This window comes from Brachycentrus maculatus, unplaced genomic scaffold, assembly GCF_059751285.1.
Source record: "Brachycentrus maculatus isolate JH-2025_06_01 unplaced genomic scaffold, ASM5975128v1 h1tg000039l, whole genome shotgun sequence".
Taxonomy (NCBI): domain Eukaryota; kingdom Metazoa; phylum Arthropoda; class Insecta; order Trichoptera; family Brachycentridae; genus Brachycentrus; species Brachycentrus maculatus.
Window position 1 is genome coordinate 3,149,488 of NW_028280793.1, and position 22,226 is coordinate 3,171,713.

General features: G+C 32.2%; 1 protein-coding gene across 1 annotated transcript in view; it reads right to left on the bottom strand.

The window, feature by feature from the left end:
- Positions 1-21,950, bottom strand: part of LOC148312510 (uncharacterized) — a 180,765-nt gene extending 158,815 nt beyond the window's left edge. Inside the window, exons 1-2 of the mRNA XM_088276704.1 lie at positions 21,946-21,950; positions 20,832-21,214 (exon numbers count right to left, since the gene is read on the bottom strand). Of these exons, the coding sequence (XP_088132830.1) occupies positions 20,832-21,214; positions 21,946-21,950 (388 nt within the window). The remainder of the gene's footprint in view (positions 1-20,831; positions 21,215-21,945) is intronic.
- Positions 21,951-22,226: the final 276 nt, after the last annotated feature.

The following is a 22,226-nucleotide window of genomic DNA, read 5'->3' on the forward strand; positions in this document are numbered from 1 at the left end:
ATATTTCGTTTGAATATTCTTCTTTTGTAATCTTTTAATGGAAAATTAACCCAATAAAAAGTCTCTACTGCGTTTGTGGAATATTAATTATTGTATGCTTTTCTATGACTTGCTATAAAACGAGTCGAGATCAAAATTGAGATAATTCTAATCATAATAAAAATACAACGCCTTATTAAAAACGAATACAATCCCGTTTTATATTACAATATAATATAGTTGTAATAGAAAAACACTTGTTTTTTACCACTTGAGTTGTATTTATTTCATTTTAACGACTAGTTTCGGAAGCCATGCTTCCATCTTCAGGTCTAGATATAAACTAAAGCATAAATATTACTTTTTGACATCTAATCAAAGATGGAGAAGAATATGGAAGTCTGGGCATTTACGGGTCTGACGACCGTCATAGGCTGATTTAAGTGATCACTTTACACACGTAAAAGCCCTGACTACCATATTCCTCTTCATCTTTGATGAGATGTCAAAAAGTAATATGAAGGATACTCCTATAAATGGAGATAATCCAGATTTGTGAACAAGTATTTGGACATACTAAAAATGTTGTAAAACATAAATAATTATCTGTTCTGTAAGTGAGGAGGTGGGGGTATGTAACTCAAGTGAATGCCGAAACAATAAATAAAACATAATATAGTTTATTATTAAATAACTTAATGATGACGAGTTTTCCTCGGTATTTCACTGCCTCTATTTCCAACTGCCTTCGCCTCATAAATTTGTTTTGCCGTTCTTCCTTAACTCAATCGATTCACATTTCCAAACCATCTCAATTTTCATTTCGTCATTGTATCGATAATGCATATCTCAGCCTTGTATTCCTTCTTTATTTCACCATTCGAATATCTATCGTACATTGTTTTGACGCACATCCGTCTGAGATAGCAATTTGACTGCATTCATCCTTCTTCTACCAACTCCATGCTTCACTTCCATGCATTATTTTAGTTATTGGTATAGTTTGTTTGACCAATTAGCACATTCACTGTTGATGTCACCTTCTCCTTCCTGCAAAATCTATTATTTTATATCATACCCTTTTTTTAAATCTCTGAATGTTTTTTAATAGTTTATAACATAGATGTGGAATTGTTTAATTGGCTTTTTTTAAAGTAACTATTTTTGTTAATGTAATGTAATGTATATTATTGTTAATGTAACTATTGTTTATTATATCTTTTTTTTAATGTAAGCTGTACAATTCCCGAACAAATAAAAAAAAATATCTAAGACACCCAGGATTTCAATAATATCATTAATTGAGTCAGCAGACCTTTTGTGGTAAAATCTATCCAGTTTTCATTAAAGCTTTACTTACAAATGATGAAAAAGAAAAGATGACAAGAAAATGATGCGGAATGTTTCGAAAAACTTGCCATAATAGATTTTTAGAAATAATGGAAAAAAGTTTAACTAAAAAAACCCGGAATATCATTAATTTACAATATATTTTATGTATACATATGTATGTATACACACACACACACACACATATATATATATATATATATATATATATATATATATATATATATATATATATATATATATATCCACACACAGTTATAATATATATAGTTACAGGATACGAAAAAATAATTATCAAGTTACGCAATCACTTTTTCAATCTAAATGTCATAAGTTACCTTTCAAATTACAACCGAGCTTCTGATTAAGTTAGTATTAGCACCAACGTGTAGCCCATTAAATAAATAAAATCCAATAAAATTACTTTTAGTGCTCACGAATTCGTTGTGTTCGACCATTTCTCAGAAAGTATTATTCCCCTCTGCAGTGGCGAGCAACAATACAAAGTATCACGTTCGGTTGTGCAATAGGTGATCAATTTAGATGGCTAATATCCAATATCCAGGTATCACCGCCAGACTTGGGAGCTGGAAGGAATCGGTCACGATGCCTTGTCGAATGCACAAGATTTTACTACATTTTTTGAGAGAGATCAATAAATCCAAATACCAAATACGTTTGCATTGTCCGCTTGATAGAAAGACTTATGTATTTTATCAATTTTATCAATCTTCAGTTTTTTTAAATTTTATTTATCGTTTTTTTTGCGCGGCTTTATTATATAAGATGTTATTAAATTTTTACTGTGTGCTAATATTATGATATTTATTATTTTTAGAATTTTCTATAATTTCTTTATAGATACGTTGAGACTCGGTTGCAGCAATCTCAGGTGTATGTGAGTATATCGCGGTGTTATTGCTACAAGTAGGAAATTATTAATTAAGCCATTGAAATAGACGTCTTTGAGCAGTTTGATTAATCTGTTTTTGTATTTTCATAATATAAAAAAAACATAAGATTCTAGATGATTGTGAAAATGTGTTGTGATATATATTTTACGTATACAGACCAGAATATAAAGATGTTTTTATTGCTTCTTGAATGATTTTTGCAGATACTTTGTTGCACATATTATAAAATGTCCATCTGCCGAAACACGTCCATCCCTGAAGATGACAAGGTTCTTGATGACAAGGTTAAAAACCATGTTCTAGTTTTGTTATAGAGATATTTTTAATGGATAAATCGAAAACTTACCGTAGTAATTACCCTACGATATAATACGTTTGGATAGTCGCTTTTCAGTCATCCAATGTACCCAAAATAAAATGGATATCTTACAAAACCAAAAAAAGATGATACGTTTTCGCTTTGAAAACAAAAGAATGTACCTAATAAAATTAAGCAGAAAAAATAACACATCGAAAAAAATCGTGAGAGAGATAAGGAATCTGTGTATTGGGTTGTATAGTATTTGATAAAAAGAGGGCAAATCAAAAGGCTCGATCCCTTGACTAAAATGTTAATAATAAGAATTGAACAAGATCGGCAATACAACTTCAAAATTACACATAATAAGATGCACGCAATTCGAAATACGAGGCGAGGCGGAGGACCCTATTACCGCAACATGTGAAAGAAACTCCACATTCCCACTCTTATTTATTTTATTTTTTAACTACTGATCTTTTTGATTGTAACTATAACATCAATGTGGAATTGTGTAATTGGCTTTTTTCTGAATGAAATTATATTTTATATTATACTTTTACTAAATGTAAAGCTGAACAATTCACGAAAAAAAAAATACATTACTATTTCATTGCGATTATTCTTACACCAATAATAATTTTTGTTTTTGTTTTACCCTTTGTGTCATCTTAATTTTTTTTCCAACGCGTGAAACAAACAAATCACTCTTTCATTGCGTTAATTCGCATACTTCGATTCTTTCAAAATATGATAACTCCCAAAGGTGATTTTCTTGACATAAATCTAAAGCACATTACGGAAAATTATCAAGTCTGTAATAATTCAATAAATAATTAATAACTCAAATTAAATATTTATTTTGCTACGATAATCAAATAAAACCTTTTTTATGATTTCAGAATTCAATCGTGAATCAATATAACTGTCAGAATATTAAATCATTTATTTATAATGCCCTTTTTTAACTTTTTGTTAATTTTCAAAGTATGTATTGGTCACGATATGTGTATATTTTTCGGACATTTTGTGTATTACAATCACTTTGTGGTAATGTCTATTCATTTTTAATTTAAGTTTTACTTGGCACATACCAATATTTCTTAAAATCTATTGTGACACGTGTTTTAATGCATTCCGCATCATTTTCAAACACCGTATGTGAAGCTAAGTCTAAATTAATTTCAGAGTTGTGTCCTTGGGACATTTTGTCTGCTCCGTAGCGTAATGGTCGCTCGGCTACCGTTCTGGAGATGCCGGGTTCGATTCCCAGGGGGGTCAAATAAATATAAGTGAGTTTTTCACTCTAATATTTATTCAATATTACCCTGTACTGATACCTGAAGCGGAGGGCTGATCACTATTCCTTCATGTGTCCTTTCCTTCATTACGATCAAGTTAACACTGCGTTTATATGATGCAGTGCCCTATGCACCATTGGGGTGCGGATAAGGGTTTGAATGAAAATGAATGAGTCCTTGAGACGTTAAGAAATGAAGCTGTTTCTTATTTTTGTTTACTTTATTTTATCAGTAGGAACATAGACAAAAGGGTGTAAAACACGTGTCATTACACATAGATTTTAAGGAATAAAGATAATTACCAAGTAAAATTAAAATTAAATCAGTTTATTGAAATTAATGTTTGTAGAGGTGTTAGGATCAGTTACCGCATGCGGCTCAGCTTGGTAGCTTGCATCCTTCTCTACCTGCCAATATGCATACGAGAAAAAAATGGCTATTATTATTTTTATTTAGGGGTATGAATATTCAACGTCTGAAAAGAAGTAATAAATGGGTATGAAGAAAAAAGAGGCTAGCGAAATAATAGGGGTCCATCTGCATTCTCAGTCCTCGCATTGAATAAAGAACCGATAATGGATTTGAGGCCACTGTGTCATGGAGCTTTGAGAAAAATAGGAGACGTGCAGTTTGCGATTTTACCTGATTTTGGTTTTGAATATGGGTACGGTAGTCAAATAATGCAGGATCGAAGGCAAATAGATAAATTTACTTGGAAAGTGTGTCGGGGAATAATTTATTATGTCTCCGGTGTGCGACATTAATGCATCTTTTTTAGAAAATGTCTTTGATGATCGATTTTTTTTTGTACCGACAAGTTACGAGTTTGAGAATAATGATAACAATGTACTCGTATTTTATATTTTGCGAAATATTTAATAAATCGACGCAAAAATATACACGAAGATATTCATATTTTTTTATTTTTTTTAATTTTATTTAATATACATAAGTAGTTACATTTTTTATACAATTTCTATACATTTCTACTTGATGCATTCTTATAATTTTAGTTGCGCTTATATTATGAGAGATTTTAACTAACTATCTAGCCACCACACCGCTTCCCTGCAGGGGTAGGCAGAGATAATAGCACGCCATATCACTCTGGCTTTGCAAACATTCTTCGCCTCTTCCACATTCATGCATCTCCTCATACAGACCCGGCGGTTATTTCTATACCTGAACTGGCCGGGCCGCTTTTAAGTATTTGACATACCTAATCATGTCAAGTTTTCCTTGCTCTTCATGTGTTTCTTCTTCCAACTACATTCGCCTCATAAAATTGTTTTACCGTTCTTTTCTCACTCATTCGTACAACCATCTCGATTCACCTTTCTTAATTCAGCTTTGCATTATTTCCTTATTTCACCATTCGAATATCAATCATACATCGACTTACCGTACTGAGGGTTTGCATTTCGAATGCATTCAGATTAATTTCATCCTTCTTTTGCTAAGTCCATGCTTAGCTTCCATACACAATGGTTGGAACCAGGACTACGTTGTGTACTGCTAGTTTAAATTTCCCTGATAGTTTAGGTTTTTCGTTATTGCTATAACTGTTTTCTGATTTATGATGTAATGGTTTTGTCAAACTCCGAAGTGTGCTTTCTATTCTTATATTTATTTAGGTTGTAGCACGGCACTTAGTTATGTTCTGAATTGTACGATTATTATATGTATCTACACTTTAGTTTCTAAAACAAGTATATATGTATATAATGAGATACATTATATGATATAGAAACACAGAGAGTTGCATTATTTTAATCAATAAAATCAATACGCCTACTTTACTGTTATTGAATTTTCATGCATGAGAGTGTTATCAAATCAACCTAGGCTTAAGTCGACAGTCTCTGAATATCGAGACACAAACATGCTTATTATAATAATTACAATTTAAGATCAAAACGTATCTTTAATTACGATCTCTTTTAATATAATATAAGTTGAGTCATCTTAATGCGGTCCAATAACATTCCGGAAGTATTGGACATATTTTCCGATCAATCTAGCGATGAAGGCATCATCCCACCCATAAAAAGATTCTCACAATATCCTTCATGAAATTTGCATAAAGGTTGGTCAGTAAAAAAAAACAGGTTGAACATATCTGTTCATTGTTAAATTAGAAAACGGTAAACTCGATGTTAGCTAAAGATATTATTTAAAAAATTGAAATTATGGCTTTTGCGAAACATTGGAAAGTTCACGCGACCCCGCCCGGTGAGCTTTAATATAAAACGTGAACTTTTTTTTATATATCTGATTGATTCTACAGACCTTATCTTCCATTTATCAACATTGGTTCAGCCGTTCACCGCGTCGGTCCAGATTCGGATCTAAGTATCTTTTGCATACGTACTCCGAATTTTCTATCGGAGATCAAGAAACGTTTTATTACTGATCAAACAACACCTGCAGTAGGATCAAATAAGGTCTAAAGACTCTATAGCATGGGTGGCCAACATTTTCAATAGCCAGGCCAAATTTTAGTAATGAGATTACCTACCGGGCCGTAGAACAAAATTTATTTTATTATTCAAAGCAAACAAGATTAGAACATATTGGTACATATTGGTTATTTGGTACATTTCAAACTCATTTGCATGTTCAGCCTCGTAATGCCGTTTCACTTTTTCAAGATAAAAACAGAATCATTGCATATACAGTTTATAATCCATCTGTCTTAAAAACTTCTCAGTTCTTCTGTTATTCTTCTCTTCTTTAGTCCAACGTTTTAACTACTTGACGCCATTATAGGTCATGAAATTGCCAGGATAGTGAAATACTCCCTTATATGGGATATTATACGAACTGCGCATGATGGAATGTTCTTTTAGTGGTTTTGTGTACACTAAAGGAAAAAATGTGTGATTTGCTCCGCGGGCCGCGGGTTGGCCACTCTTGCTCTATAGTGTTCATACCACACTACTACAGACTTATAACACACATACCGAGAACGTGTATGTTACGTATAGTAACATTTTTATTACAGTTCCGGAAAAGAAATATTATTGTTTAATGATTCTGGAGGGGAGGATGTAATCGAGACTTTGATTCGGCCGACGTAACGCGTCTCTTTTACACTCGCTTTGGTTGAGCGCGACGGAAAGAGACGAAGCCTTAACACTTTTTTCGTCTACGACTATCAATTTTTCTCTCTCGTTCTTTGACATTTTGTTTTGGTTAATTCAGTTGGGCAACTGAACACGCGGGCTCTTATAGATTTCATATTTAATTCCATTAATTTTATATGACAAGAACTGTTACGGCCTGAGTGATGACGTGGTAAAAGAAAAATCCTCGATTAAGTAATTCGTGTTTAAAACTAGCGATGGTATCGTATTGCGTGTTTTAATATTTAATGCAGGAGTAAATTGAAAGGCATACAATAAATATTGAAAAAACACCAAACCCTTCAAACCAAAATAACATTCAGAAATATCGAAAACGCATTTTTTTATATATTGGAAATACTATTTTTGTATCTATAATTATTTTTTTTCATTGGTAATCCAACAGAATATTTAACAAAGTAACATACTATCATAAAATTCATAAAATAACATTCTAATTAGAAGTTTTCACTTAAGTAATCTAAAAATAAAAATAAACTGTCATGTACATAAAAGTATAACCACATAAATAAACTTTATTAACTTTATAAATATTAACATTTAACAGCTTTAAAGTGCTGACAATATAATTTATTTTTATTTTTTAAACATAATTATTTAAAGTGACCCATCTCATATCACCTCTTCGCATTAAAAGTGTATATTTGCCACAAATATTCTAAATTGAGTTAATATGCTGAAACGTTTGGTATCACCAGTAGGTATGCTTCTCTTAAATACAAAAAAGTGTAGTTCAACAAACGATCGCTTTGATGCATAGTTTTAGTCCATATATATGGTATAATTATTTCATAATTGTACTGAAAGAAATTATTCTTGTTTTAATCCGAAAAAGATTTATTTTGTCCTTAAATTTAATCGTGTTTATAAATTAAATATTCATGTTCAAAGTAAATCGTAAAAAATTAAACAACATTTTAAATGGAAAAGTATTAAAACTCAAAACAATATTTTTTTGACCTCCGTTTCGGCTACTATTTAACAAAAATAATATATAATTTTATCTTACTTTGTAAGAGAGATAATATGACTTTCAAAAAATAATAAAGAAATGATGAAAATATCTTTTTTATTAAAAATATTACACGTTAAACCTTTAAAACGCTCTCCTCTAAAATTAGTAAGTTTTGAGATCATACAGTTTCAATGCGAAGAGGCCATATCGCTCACTCCTTTCAAGAACGTCAAAAATAAAAAATCGTCAATTTTCAGTTATGCATGTTTTCGGAATGCCCAGAAAATTTACTATATCCCAGCAAAAGCGGTATATTTTTAACTTAATATTTACCCGCTACAGGCAGAAAGTGTTGTTTTTGCATTTTGAAGAAAAGGTATTGTTAAATATTTTTTTTAAATATACTTAATATTCTTCAAATGGAGAAAAACCTTCAACCTTCAAGAAAAACCTAAGAAGATCTTTTACAGAGTAAAAAGTTCAATAATTGGCTTGATATTTATTTTAAATACATTGTATTATATTTTTAAACTTTAAAAACGCTCTTCTGTAAAGTAAGTTTTGAGATCATACAGTTTGAATGCGAAAACGCGATATGGCGGGTGTTTGCAGGTGAGTAATAAAATAGCTTGTCGGTATCATAACATTGCTCGATGATACGATTGTAAAATTTAATGATGAAGAGTCGTGTCAACACATTGAAGTCTCCGATTCGTCTTGTTCAACAGATCCCAGGGAGACTCTCGGGGGTCAAAGGGTTATTCTGCTGAATTAGCCACGAACGCGGTCAGATTTTAATATTATAACACATTCAAAAATCACCCAGGCGTATAGTAATTCCGAGAAAATTTGCTGTCATAAAAGATAATAAATTTATTTTTAAGGGCTCGCTCCCTTTATAATTCCCATAAGATTATTTGAAATGCCAGAATATGTACGCGATATATTTTTCTACTTGTGAATTATAACATTTGTAACATATGTACAATGGGATGGATATTGGGATTTTTTAAAAATTTATAGTAATATTTATTTTTTAAATGTATTGTAGAAAATATATGAATAAATATATTATCAAAGTAAAGGGTAATCGTTGTTAAAAGACAACGCATGTATACACAAGCGATGCAAATCTATAAAATAACTACGTACCTAATCGAAAAAAATGTGACAGCAGTATCAAGAAGCACTCTGTTTAACAACAATGTTTAGTGTTGGGTGTGTTGCTGTTATGTTCAACAGATGGCGCTGCCATTGCACCAAAAATATATTTTTCAATTTTACAAAGAAAAACACCTGTCGAAGGTGTATATAAATATATATGCGCGTATTTGAATGCTTGAATATTTTAACATTGCGCCAAAATTTTAAAGCAATCGGTGAATAATGTTAGGAGATTTAAGATTTTGAAAAAACTTATATTTACACTTTTAATTACATGGATTATTTACAATACACTATCGAGTTTTGACAATTTTAATTTTAAAAGGAATAACCCGAAAAGCTTCTTCTTTTCGAGGCTTGTCTGCAGGTAGCATAGTAAGAATAGGGAAGGTAAATATGAAACATACATCACAAACGCCCTGGCCAATTGAAAATAAGTCTTTCTTGAACTTATTTTGAAATTTTCGGGAATCGAACCCGTGACTCCAGTTATAATAATTATTGAATTCGGAATTATAATCTTTCAATTTTAAGTTAGAATCCAGTGAGAGAAAAAAAAAACAAATGAAAATAACAAAAAAGGAGAGATTAGAATGTTAAAAAATTATTGATGCTTATCGAAAAAAGATATCGGGCAGTAAATTGGCGGAACAACAGACTATTCGAATCAACCTTAAAATAGAGACTTCAAAAATTGAATCGAAATCCGAATAGAAACAAAACGCCAAATTTCACGGCAATCCGAGATGGGCCGTCTACTGGACCTGCCAAGTCGCACGGTAAACACTCACGTAATTCCTGGATGACTTGACAAGATGAGATTATTAAGATGAAAGGGTGGAGCAGCCTACTTAGGCTTTTCAAACCACGTCAAAATCCCACCCGAGCACTTGGCAGTCCATGAAACTGCTCGCTTTCGACCATTGCACTCGAACCAACAAGAACTTAATGCTATGTCCATTTCTGTGAGGTCGTTTACCTTTGCTTGTTTTTTTAAAGACGAATCCAATGGCGCCTGTACGATATTGTTTCGAGACATATTGTATTTTTCCCATAGTCTTTTACAGGTACCTACGAAAAATTGTTCTTAAACCACTCGTGCTGAGTTGTTTTTTGTGTGTCATTCTTTGAAACGATGTGAACTATGGTAATTTTTGGAGAAACACTTGGAACAAACGAAATCGGTAATACCTCTTTAGCTGCTTCTTTCACATTAGCAATTTCGTGGAATGGTTTCTCGGAACATAAAAATGGGGAGTGATAAATTGGGGTAAAAATCATTGCACTGTTATTATTAATTTATTTGAGTTAAGGGTGAGATCACAAACGTACAGAATGTGACTGGCTGCGTGAGAAGCCAAACATCTCCACGCACAAATTAGATTTTTTTTAGAATATAACTTGAAAAACCATGGTACGATAAAAATCATATCAAATACTTGAAAATGGCCGGGTCAGAAGTCGAAATAATCGGCGGATATGTATGAGGAGATGCAAAAATGTGGAATAGGGGAAGAATGTTTGCAAATACAGATTGGTATTGCATTCTATTCTCTCTGATTACCTCTTAGGAACCGGCGTGATGGTTAGTTAGTTATATATATTGAAATAAAAAAAAAAAAACATTGTTTTAACGTGCCTTTTGATAGATGTTTTGTTTTTATTATTGAAAACTGTCTTATTTATTTCGAAGAAAAACTCAATTTTTTCAATACAAAAACGGTATTTTAAGAAAAAAAATCAATTTTGTTAAATGTTACCTGGGTATTAAGAAAATTAAGTTGCGGGCTATCGAATAAAATTATCCCGCCTCAAAATTAGATCATTTCTTATTAATATTTTAACGGGCAAGGTGATCATAACAATTAAGAACCAAGATTTATTGTTTCAAATAAGGAAAACGATATCGTCTGATGGACGCCATTCTTCCTCGACCCAAATCTGTTGCGGCATTACCGGGAAACTAATTTGCCATCCGAACTTTAAAATTTAAATTAGGTCATCAAATATTCGATTGTGGTAACTGACGTATTCTCCGAACTAAGGGAGGTCCAAATAATTGGAATCCCTGTCGGCAGTTCTTACCTCCAACAAATCCTTAATTCTACTGCTGTCAAGGTTCTATCTAATGAAAGGTATTTAATAGGGTGAATGTTACACGTGTGTAAAGTGATCACTTAAACCAGCCTATGACGGTCGTCAGCCCGTAAATGCCCAGACTTCCATATTCTTCATCTTTGATGAGATGTCAAAAAATAAAAGGATAACTTCCATGGTAATCTGACAATACACTCGTCATAACATTTAGTTGACTAGATATTAATTACATCATTAATTGATTCGGCAGTCACTTTGTGGTAAAATGTATAAATTTTCAATTTAAGTTTTACGTGGTGAATACCACTATTTCTTAAAATCTATCGTGACACATGTTTTGATGCATTCCGCATTATTTTCAAACCTCTTAGACCTTCAACGTTCAATATTTTGTATTATTTTAAAATATTATTATTACCTACATAAATCTACTTCTGTTCATAAAATAAAATTGTGCTTTTATAGTTTATAAGATTTTATATAATTATATCAAAATCGTGATAAATTTTATCAGTATTAAGTGCAAAAAGCATGATTTCGAGAAACATTTTAGTAAATATTAATTATAAGGTGTATATTTATATATACGTATAAAATTTATGTTCAAAGTAACTATAGAGAATAAGGTAACCATACATTACTAGCACTGTCGGGGAAATATTTGTTCTAGAACTTATAAAGATGTTATAGAAAAAAAAAATGATCATTGATCTGTATCATCCTTTCAACACTATATTAATTTATAAAAACGTGTAACACATTAAGATCAAATGAACCGAATCTCGATAAAGAAAATATGAACACATGTTTATTATGATTTATACCCACCTCTCGAGAACTAGTTTGCTAAGTACCAATTCGATACGAGAAAGATAAGTTTAATATGCCATTTAGTAATTCGTGATTTTGATATCATTTTTCGAATGATACGGATCGATTTCCGCGGGTTTATAATGATTATTAATTTGACTGATTGCCAGTTGTGTCGATGACTTTGGTTCGGAGCCGCTGTTTGCTATTTATATTTGATTGCAACAAACCGTTTGATTTATAAACTCTCGCACTTTTTCCTATAATAATAATTAATAAAAACTCATTTCTTTAAAGTATAATGTAATACGTTAGGTAGGTTTAAACTATTATTCAACGCAAAAGAGAATTAAACATAATAATTTAATGTTAATGCATAATCGAAGCGAGAGTTTAGATGACATAAATACGTAGGTACTTAACAAACCAATTTAAAAGAGTTTAAATATAATACAAATTACACCATGTGTATAGGTACTCCATATGGCGCATGTTGCGTTGTTCATTTATAGCAAACCTAAGATTTTTTTATAAAATTTTCCATGAATTGATTAATTGTCACTTTAAGGTAATATTGATATATTTTTAATTTAAATTTCACTTGCTAAATACCACTTTTCCTTCAAATCTATTGTGACGCGTGTTGAGATGCATTTTGAAATACCGGTGTTTGAAAATGATGTGAAATTCATCGAAACACATATAGATTTTAAGAAAAAGTGGTATTCATCAAGTGAAATTCTAATTATTTTTTACAATTAAATTAATTAAACTATGGATTTACGCTACGTTTGATAATCAAAAGTGAACTGCATAAATTCAATACATTAAAAAACCACCGAAATCAATAATCCACATTACATTATAAACCCTAACTAACTTAACTTATTACAGGGATAGGCAGAGAGAATAGGCTGGTTAAGTGATCACAATACACAGGTGTAACATTTACCATGATTGACAACCACACTACTCAAATTTATACTACCCCGATTTGTGAATAAGTATTTGGATACACTCATTGTGTACCTAGTCACATATTTGTTTACCTGATGTAAATGCCAAGAAAATTAAAACGACTACTTGAAACCGGCTCTTATCGAAACAATTGTGTAGATTCGATAAAAGCGGAATAATTTCTCGCACGTGTACAATACAGGAGATGGTAGGAAAATAAACGAGGATAAAATAACATAGAACTTTTATCTATTGTAAATACCTTGACAGTGCCGGACTTAACGAACTAGCTAAATAAGCTGAAGTTGGGCCACCAAAATTTGTAGCCATAATATTATATTTTTCTCACCAGTAAAATTTTCGTTAAAATTTTATAGTCATTAAGTTATCTCCACAGTTATATATGTTAATGCTTTTTTTAAAACATTATTTTTTTAAGGATAAATTGCCTAAATATTTTAAGAATAAAGTAGTTACGAATAAAAAAATCATAAACCTGTTACTAAAGATAAGGATAAAATAAGACTGCCATTAGAAAATTTGCAAAGTTGTATTATGTAAAAGGGTTGAAAAATGTATGAGATGCCTGAATGCAAGAATAATGAAAAGTGTCTGAAATAATTTAAAAATAAATGTTGTGTGTAGGTACTGTAAGAAGATATATGTAGTGTAAATTAAGTGCAAATTACAGTTTGTTTAAATGTTATATAAGTTAACCGAAGAATAACAATATGTGGACGCGTTGAGGAGTGTTGGAAGCCTAACTCGCTCGTTTACATTAGTTTTCGCGTCTTTTGGTACAACGCTTGAGTAGGACGTATTACTTCTACAAATGAACTGTATAGTAATTGAATTAACTATTCTAATCTTCCTATTACATAGATAATTTGAATTCGAACATTCATTCCTTTTTTCATTAAATAATGATAAAAAAAAACTAAAAGGCCGCATTAATATATCAGCCGACACTATTCTTAATCTGGCACTGTACCTCGAGGCTAGTTTGTATCTCAATTTTAAAATAACTGTTCTCCGCGTATTGTGAAGCAATTTTTTGTGTTGGCAACCCTTTATTTGGATCCTCCGGTAGCGGGTTTAGAGGTTTTGACAGCTTTTGTGCCCCCCTAAGAAGAGATGGCACTTTATACTTCTATCGGGCACGCGATACGGCCACAACACCCCTGAATCCTATGCTGGGCGGTGATATTTGGCATGCGCCATTTGTGTTAACAATTTGTGTTGTCTGTCTACCTTTATGGTGAGAGGACTCGTATGGGGATGTTTTCCAGACACAGATTTATAGTGAAGTCGGTACATACTGTGCTGAGTACTTAGGTTATACAAAGATGACTCGAGTGTGGATTAAGTGCCCAGTCAAGAACAATACAATTTTGCTTGATTTTACATTTATAACACAAGGCTTGATTTTACATTTATAACACAAGATATTTTTATTAAATAAAACTAAATTTAATGAATTCTTTGGAATTTTTGATATCTTCTTGATATCTCACAGTAATATTATATTTACTTGTATATTTATAGATTTAGTGTTTAATTTGTAGAACTCTATATAATTTATATTTAAAATATTAAAATCAACACCGATTTTTTCGATAGTAGTTTGATAATGCCATAACAAGGATAAACAACTGTCACAAATTTTATTTTGATGTGTTTTTAATAATAAATTACAATTTAGTAGACTCTTAAAATCAGTGATTGATTTTAATATTTAACATATGAATTTACTTGTGTAAATTGTCTTTTAATTTATTTCTTAATAATAAAATTACGGAAAAGGATTTTATAAAGTAACGCATTACTCAAAATATCCTCATTTCTAGTCCAAGTCTCGGAGTTTATTTTTTACGACTTTAATTTAGAGTTCTAGTATTACTTTTTTATTTCTTATACGCTGTGGACTTTCTTAAAAATATTTTTTAACAAATAGATCAGTTACGTTGTAATGTTCTATGTATTTAACTATTTGGTTTATTTTTCGTGAATGTTTTAAAATAAAATAAAATTTCATGCAATAAATAACCTATTATCATAAAAAAACGGCATTTAAAAGTTTCAATATACATGAATATGGCCACATAAATAATACAAAAATATATTATTTCGAGAAATAAAAATACTTTGTGTTTTGTTCCACTCACAATGTGAGTGGATCAAAACACAAAGTATTTTTATTTCTCGAAATAATATATCAATATGATCCACAAAGTTAATGCTTTCAATATTCAAAACATAATACAAAAATAATCTATAATCTAAATTTATTATTATTATCTATGCAAGATGGAAAATTTTTGTAAATGACAGTTTTAAATGGCGTCTTGGTAAACGGAACCCCTAATATTTATAACGTCTTCAAATTTTCAGAAAGGAAATTTTAAGAAATTGCATTTACAAAGATCTATTGCATTGTGTACGGTCGCATCTGTGCGTTTGCATTTATACGTGTATCGGTTGACACGTCATTTATTAATGCCAAATTTCCTTTCATCGGGGATGTCATTGTTCGTGTAATCTGTGTGTAGTGGTGTAGGTAGACGTATTGCCATTGCCACGCTTACATCCCTTGTAGCTACCGTCATAGAGCGGGGGTGGGTAGGGAGATGCGGCGACCAGCCGGTCTAAACAAAAACTGATTAAGAGTAGAAAAGTTGGAAGCGTTATTTCGTTGCGGTAATCTGATCAAGTGTCTACTACTTCCCTTATATCGGAAAAATAAACACGCTTAATAGACTATTGTTTATTGTATTAGAGACCTTTCGAATGGCTTGTGTACATTCTCAGTCATATTAATATAATCACAATAATTGTGTTGAGACATCAAAATCATTTTTGCTCAGTTAGGCGATTAAAATACGCGTTTATTTCATCTGAAAACTTTTAAGAAAACTTGATTGTTTTCTGAACTTTCTATCATTAGAACCCTAACTGTGTATCACGTCATTGATAATAATAATAATTTTGAATATTAAATATAACGCCGTTTTCGTAGAATACTACCGGAAGGGCGTTTTACTGTGATTTCTACACGTGGTGACATTCTTTCCTGGTTTTCTCACCTCTACTCCTCAGCTACTAACCTAATCCTACTTCTCTTTTTTGTATCAATTTACAGTCCATTAAAAATATTATATAATTTAAATATTTGTTCATTCGTATTTCAATAATTCAAGCAACCCTTAATTATTAACCTTGAGTGGTTGTTTTTTATTAGTTGGTAAACATTGCTACTTAGCAATAGTACAAGATATATAAATATATGTACAAATTTTTTTTAATGAATAAAGGTATTGTGTTCGAATGAAACTAATATCGCGTGCATACACTGGTTATATTTTCAATTCTTTTTCCCTTTGGAGTAAACGTTCTTTGGAAAACTAAATGTTTTTTGGGTAAAGTTTTGTTTTTCTATTCTACCTACTCAGAATTGGAATATCTTCAGTTATGTTATGAGTACGGGTGTGTAATGCCGAGGGCCCTAGTTGTTGCTGTTATCCTTTTATAAAAAAAAAACATTTGAATTTCATATTTTTTCAACGTATTTTTTCATTAATATAAAACCTGATTTAATAGCAAGGATTTCACGGTGCGGTATAGTTTAAACTAAGAAAATAATCATCATAATAATTGATATTTAAAAAAATATATGTTATTTTAATTAGTTTTCTGATAGTGGGTGCAGGGAACGTTTAAAATTCGCAATATTTTTCGACTGTCCAACACTATTTATTATTTTCCCCCCTTCGGGTTATCTTATTGTCACATTTTGACATATGGCACACGCTAAACAATAATAGTTTCGGACACAAACTGTAGACTCGAGTACAATTGAATTGACCCCTACTAACTAATGGACACTCTTCCCGGCGGACCACGATCAATCTTTCACCGGTTTCGAACCCAGTTCTTCGCGTTTCAATCGAATACTTAAACTGTTAAGGCAAGAAAAATGACTTTATCATCCCTGAAACCTATTGAGATCTGGATTTTAGTTTAAAATGCTAGTTTTTTTTACCGTTTCCCCTTCTATCGAATTTAAGATAAAAAAATGTACGTATATGTTTTTATCACAGTATGATCTATGAATTGTAAGCATCGTAGAACATTTATTTGCTGACTAAATTTGAATTTAAGTTTTTTTAAATATTTTTATACTATTGTATACTTAGGTATAGTTTGACTTTAAAAAAATATATTGGTTTAACTTTATATTTTTTTAAATGACGATTGTTGGATATGAGTATATTTGAATGAGATTGAATTGTTCAAATATTAGATTTCAGTGGGATAACTTTATTTATACGAATTTATAATACAATAAGTGTGTACTTTATAGTTTATCAGCATTTATTTTAATATTTTATATGACCAGTAACCAAGTTTCGTCTTTATAAACATCATTAAACTGGTGAGAGGTTAGACAAAATTCTTATTTATTATAAAAATGTTATATACCCAACAAGGCAGGGGTTGAAAATCATGATTTTATACATTTTTTTTCTGACAAAATGAATTGGAATTTATCTAGCCTCCCACCAGTCTGATTAAATTTGGTCTAAACCTGGTAAAAACTATCTCGCTGTATATATATATATATATATATATATATATATATATATATATATATATATATATATATATATATATATATATATATATATATATATATATATATATATATATATATATATATATATATATATATATATGTATATATATACACATATATATATATATATGTATATATATACACATTTATAAATATATATATGTATATATATATATATATATATATATATATATATATATATATATATATATATATATATACATATATATATATATATATATATACATATATATATATAAATATATTTTATTTTTATATATTATTTTATTATTATATACTCGCCTTCCGTTGGAGCATGCATCGGGTAAGATAAATACATAAAATCTTAGAATATAATAATGTCCACTGATGTGGGGGTGTGTGTCTAATGTGCGGCATATATCCGTACTGCTCCCCGTATTGATCTCGGCTGAGCGAAGGAAACCATAGTCCGACAATAGCCTAATGTTACAATTGTTACGGTGAATGCAGTCCGAGTGAATTATGGCGGTGTGTAGCTGACGTATTGTTATAATTAAAAATTTCTGCACTGAATGGTAGGTACGAAAGATGGATGCCGCACTCTAGGAAATAAATTAGCGTCAGTAAGGCGACCGATGTTGTTATCCGTGCTTATTGAAGGCTTCATGAGGCGGTTGATAATTTCGGAACCTAACTAACTAACTATCAGAGAGTAGGCTGAGAGAATCCAACGCCACACCACTCTGTCTTTGCAAACATTATTCGCATCTTCTATGTACATTCATACATCTCCTCATACATACCAGACGACTCCTGACCCGGCCGCTTTCAAGTATTTGACATACTTGATTGTGCCAAGTTTTCCTCGGTCTTCCTCTGTTTCTTTTTCCAACTACATTCGCCTTATAAGTTTGTTAAACCGTTCTTACCTCACTCATACGTTCCACGTGTCCAAACTATCTCAAAACACCTTTCTTAATTTTATCGATAATGCTGAGTTACGCAAAAAAAAACAAATAAAGCCCAGACACCTTTAAGATCCACAGGCTCGACAGAATTGTTAGTGCATATATGTTGTAGGGTTCCCAGTCAAATCACCAGAGCAATTGACACCTTAGCGCTTCCTACGAGTAGAACAAACTCTGAACTAAGTTCCTATATTTATTTAAAACATTTTGAGTGGCTTTAAATACTTGTTCACGAATCTGGATTATATCCGCCTAGGAGTTATTTTTAACATTTTAATATCTCAACATATATGAAGAAGAATATGGAAGTTATTGTTAACCAAGCCTATGACGGTCGCAAGCCCTGTAAATGCCCAGATTTCAATATACTCATTCATCTATATATGCTTCTATATTTATCGTTCATCAAAATCGGTTAACGATTGTTGACGATGATTAAAAGCGTTGAGATCATTAGTCGACATTGATATTGTGACAAGTGTATTCCTCGTTTCGTACAATTTGTTCTTGACTTGAGCTTTGACATTCCCCTTTTCCTATCTCGCGTTTTTTTTTACGAAAGAGTAATTTTGTAATTGAAATAGTACAAGTGCAGTGTGTATTCATTCAAACCCTTATCCGCACCTCAATCGTGCATAGGGCACTGCATCATATAAAACCAGTGTTATCTTGATCGTTAACACATGAAGGAAAGGTGATCAGCCCTCCGTTTCCGGTATGAGTCCAAGGTAATATTGAATAAATATAAGAGTGAAAAAATCACTTATATTTATTTGACCCCCCCTGGGAATCGAACCCGGGACCTCCAGTACGGTAGCCGAGCGTGCTGGCGGAGGAGGCAGTGTGTGAAACTTGATGTAAGTGTGCTGTTAAATTCTCAAATTAAATAAAATAAAAACAAGACCAATAGACTCGGAAGGACCAGGTTTTTCGAGCCGGTAGCTTAATGGGAATCCGTTGGAGGTACAAAAGCAATATTTAATATTGGTCGTTGAAGCTCACCGGACATCAGACGCCAGCGGCGATCTTTGAGGCAAAAATCCCAAGTCCTAATTTTAACAATTATTCTCATGTTTATGGGTCTCGGTCTGCGGCAATTAAAAAGCGATAAAGGAACGCATAAAGTACCTAATAATATAATTTGGTTAATTATGGGGTGAGACCGGACCGCGGTTGAAATTTGAAATTTATTCCATCCTGAGAAATAAGGGACTGTTTGACCAACGAATGAGGGGAAAAAATTAGCACGATCGAATTGAAATTAGCAGAATATACCTAATATCTATAGATTAATATTTCGCTAATGGTTTTAGGTGTCTTGGTATTGGAAAAGTATCGGATTTACATTGAATCGCTCAAGAAAAATATCGGCTAAAAATAGGTAATAATTTAACGCGCATGGATGCTGGCAAGATTATGCTAATTATTACGAAGAAGGTAAATTGTAATTTAAATTTAATATGCATAATTATTACGAACACTTTAACAGTTATTTGAGACTTTTAATAAAGGTGTGAAATTAATAATACGCGTCTAAAAAAAACATTTAAAAGGTTTTCAGCTCATTGTCTAATTTATTCAAATTTTAAAGACACGTTGACATTTGAACTAAGAAATTTTGTGATTTGAACTAAGAAATACAGTCTGGAAAAAACGTATTATTACTGGTATTCTTTTTCATAAATTATGGCAATATACATTTAAAAAACAAACATGCAGCAACACTAAACGTTTTTGATAGTTTTGACATTTCAATAAAAAAAATAAAATATAAAAGAGCTATTCATAAATGGATAATGAAAGGGGGTAGATCTGAAATAGATCGCATCATTCGGCCATGTCATATTTGATTGCATGTCAAAAACAATTTTAATTAATATAGTTTTATAAATAAATTTTGTACGGGAAAACTCAATGATGGCACATTATTGTAATTTATAATTATGTGCATGATAATATAAAATAAATTAATGAAAAGGAAAATTTATGAAGTTAAAAATATTCTTATAAGATTTTAGTAGAAAATAAATAAATCAACTACTAGGAAAATCGGAATGCAAACAAGAACACGTGATGTACTTACCCCCAAAAAAGAAAAGGAAAAACAACAAAACGTAAATTATAAACAAACAATCTGATAAGAATTCGTCACCGGAGCACAAAATTACATACTACCCATCCGACCTATGAACCTGCACATGCACATGCGGACGGAATGGGGGGTGGGGGTGGTCACTGGTGGTGCGCCGGGCACCGGTAGAATAGTGATAGACAGACCTGGCGGCGGGCTGTGCGGCTGGCCGGCCAGGCGGAAGAGGCCGCCCAGCAGGCGGCCCTGGTGGAACTTGGAGACCGTGAAGTCCAGCGGCTGCTCCTCGAGCGCCCCCCGGCGCCCCACCACCATGGGCATGGCCCGGCAGCCCTTGAGCCAGTCGGCGGGCAGGTTGTTGTTGTCGGGGGGCGCGGCCCCGGGGGCCCAGGGCTCCAACTCGGCCAGGGTAGCAGCACTCGCGGGAGGTACGTGGCGGCAGCGCGCGATCACGTTATCATGACGCGTTATCGTTACGCGACGCGGCGTGCGCGAGCGGCGGGCGTCCGGTGAGAACTGGCGCGGGTGTGCGCGCCGGCCGGGGCGCGCGGCGGGGGCGGGGCGCGGGGGCCTGGGGGAGGGGCCAGCCCGCCCGACCAATGGCGGCGCGCACGCACACAGCCCGAGCCGCCGTATAAATCGCTCCTATCTTCCCCGCGTCTCTTGCCTTTTTTATATGTTTTATATGAATTTTAGCTTTTCTTATTCCGCGGGCACTTTTTCTCTCTCCGTATCTCGCGCGCACTTTTGCCTCGCCGCTCGCCAAAGGGTTTCGCCTCTCTTTTTCACGGTTTTAACAACTTTGAATACTGCGCGGGAAATTCACTTCTTACACCAACACAATTGTAACAATTTTTTATTAAAATAATGCAAAGGTAATATAATGAACATTGTAATGTAACAAAAAATATTTTTACATATTTAGCGTAATATTTAATTGGCATGATATTTTGTGTAGGTAGGTATGCCCAAATCTTAATACTTAAATCTGCTTAAATTATCTTATATCTTAAATTAAATTCATTTACTTAAATCTGCCCGAAAAAACATTTAATTTATTTTTCTTCAATATATTGCAGATATCTCCACACAGACGATATTTTTTTTTCAAATGGGAATATCATCATTGATTGGTTCAAGCGATAAATTTATACGCTGTATAAAATTCAGCATTGGGAATGTTGTTCCTATCATCCAAGATTTGTTTAATTGCGAGCATAATGGTGAATTTTATACAGTCCTTAAAGTGATAACTGAAACAAGCCGATGACAAGTTATATACTACCCTGTAAATGGCCTGACTTCATTTTCCCTTCAAAACAGGGCTTGTAGTCTCAGTTGACATATTTGTTCATCAAACAACCGAAATGTACCTACCTACCTTCCTAAGATATTACTAGAAAAAAACACAAAAACTTATATTGTAATTTTTGTTAAAATTGAAAAAAATAATTTTTTATATTGTATTTTTGAAGATAAGGAACACATTGAATATTATGATAGACAAATTAGATTTCTATATTTTTTTTTGTATGAGAGGGGTGAATATGAACATAAGAAGTCTGGACATTTACAGGGGTTAC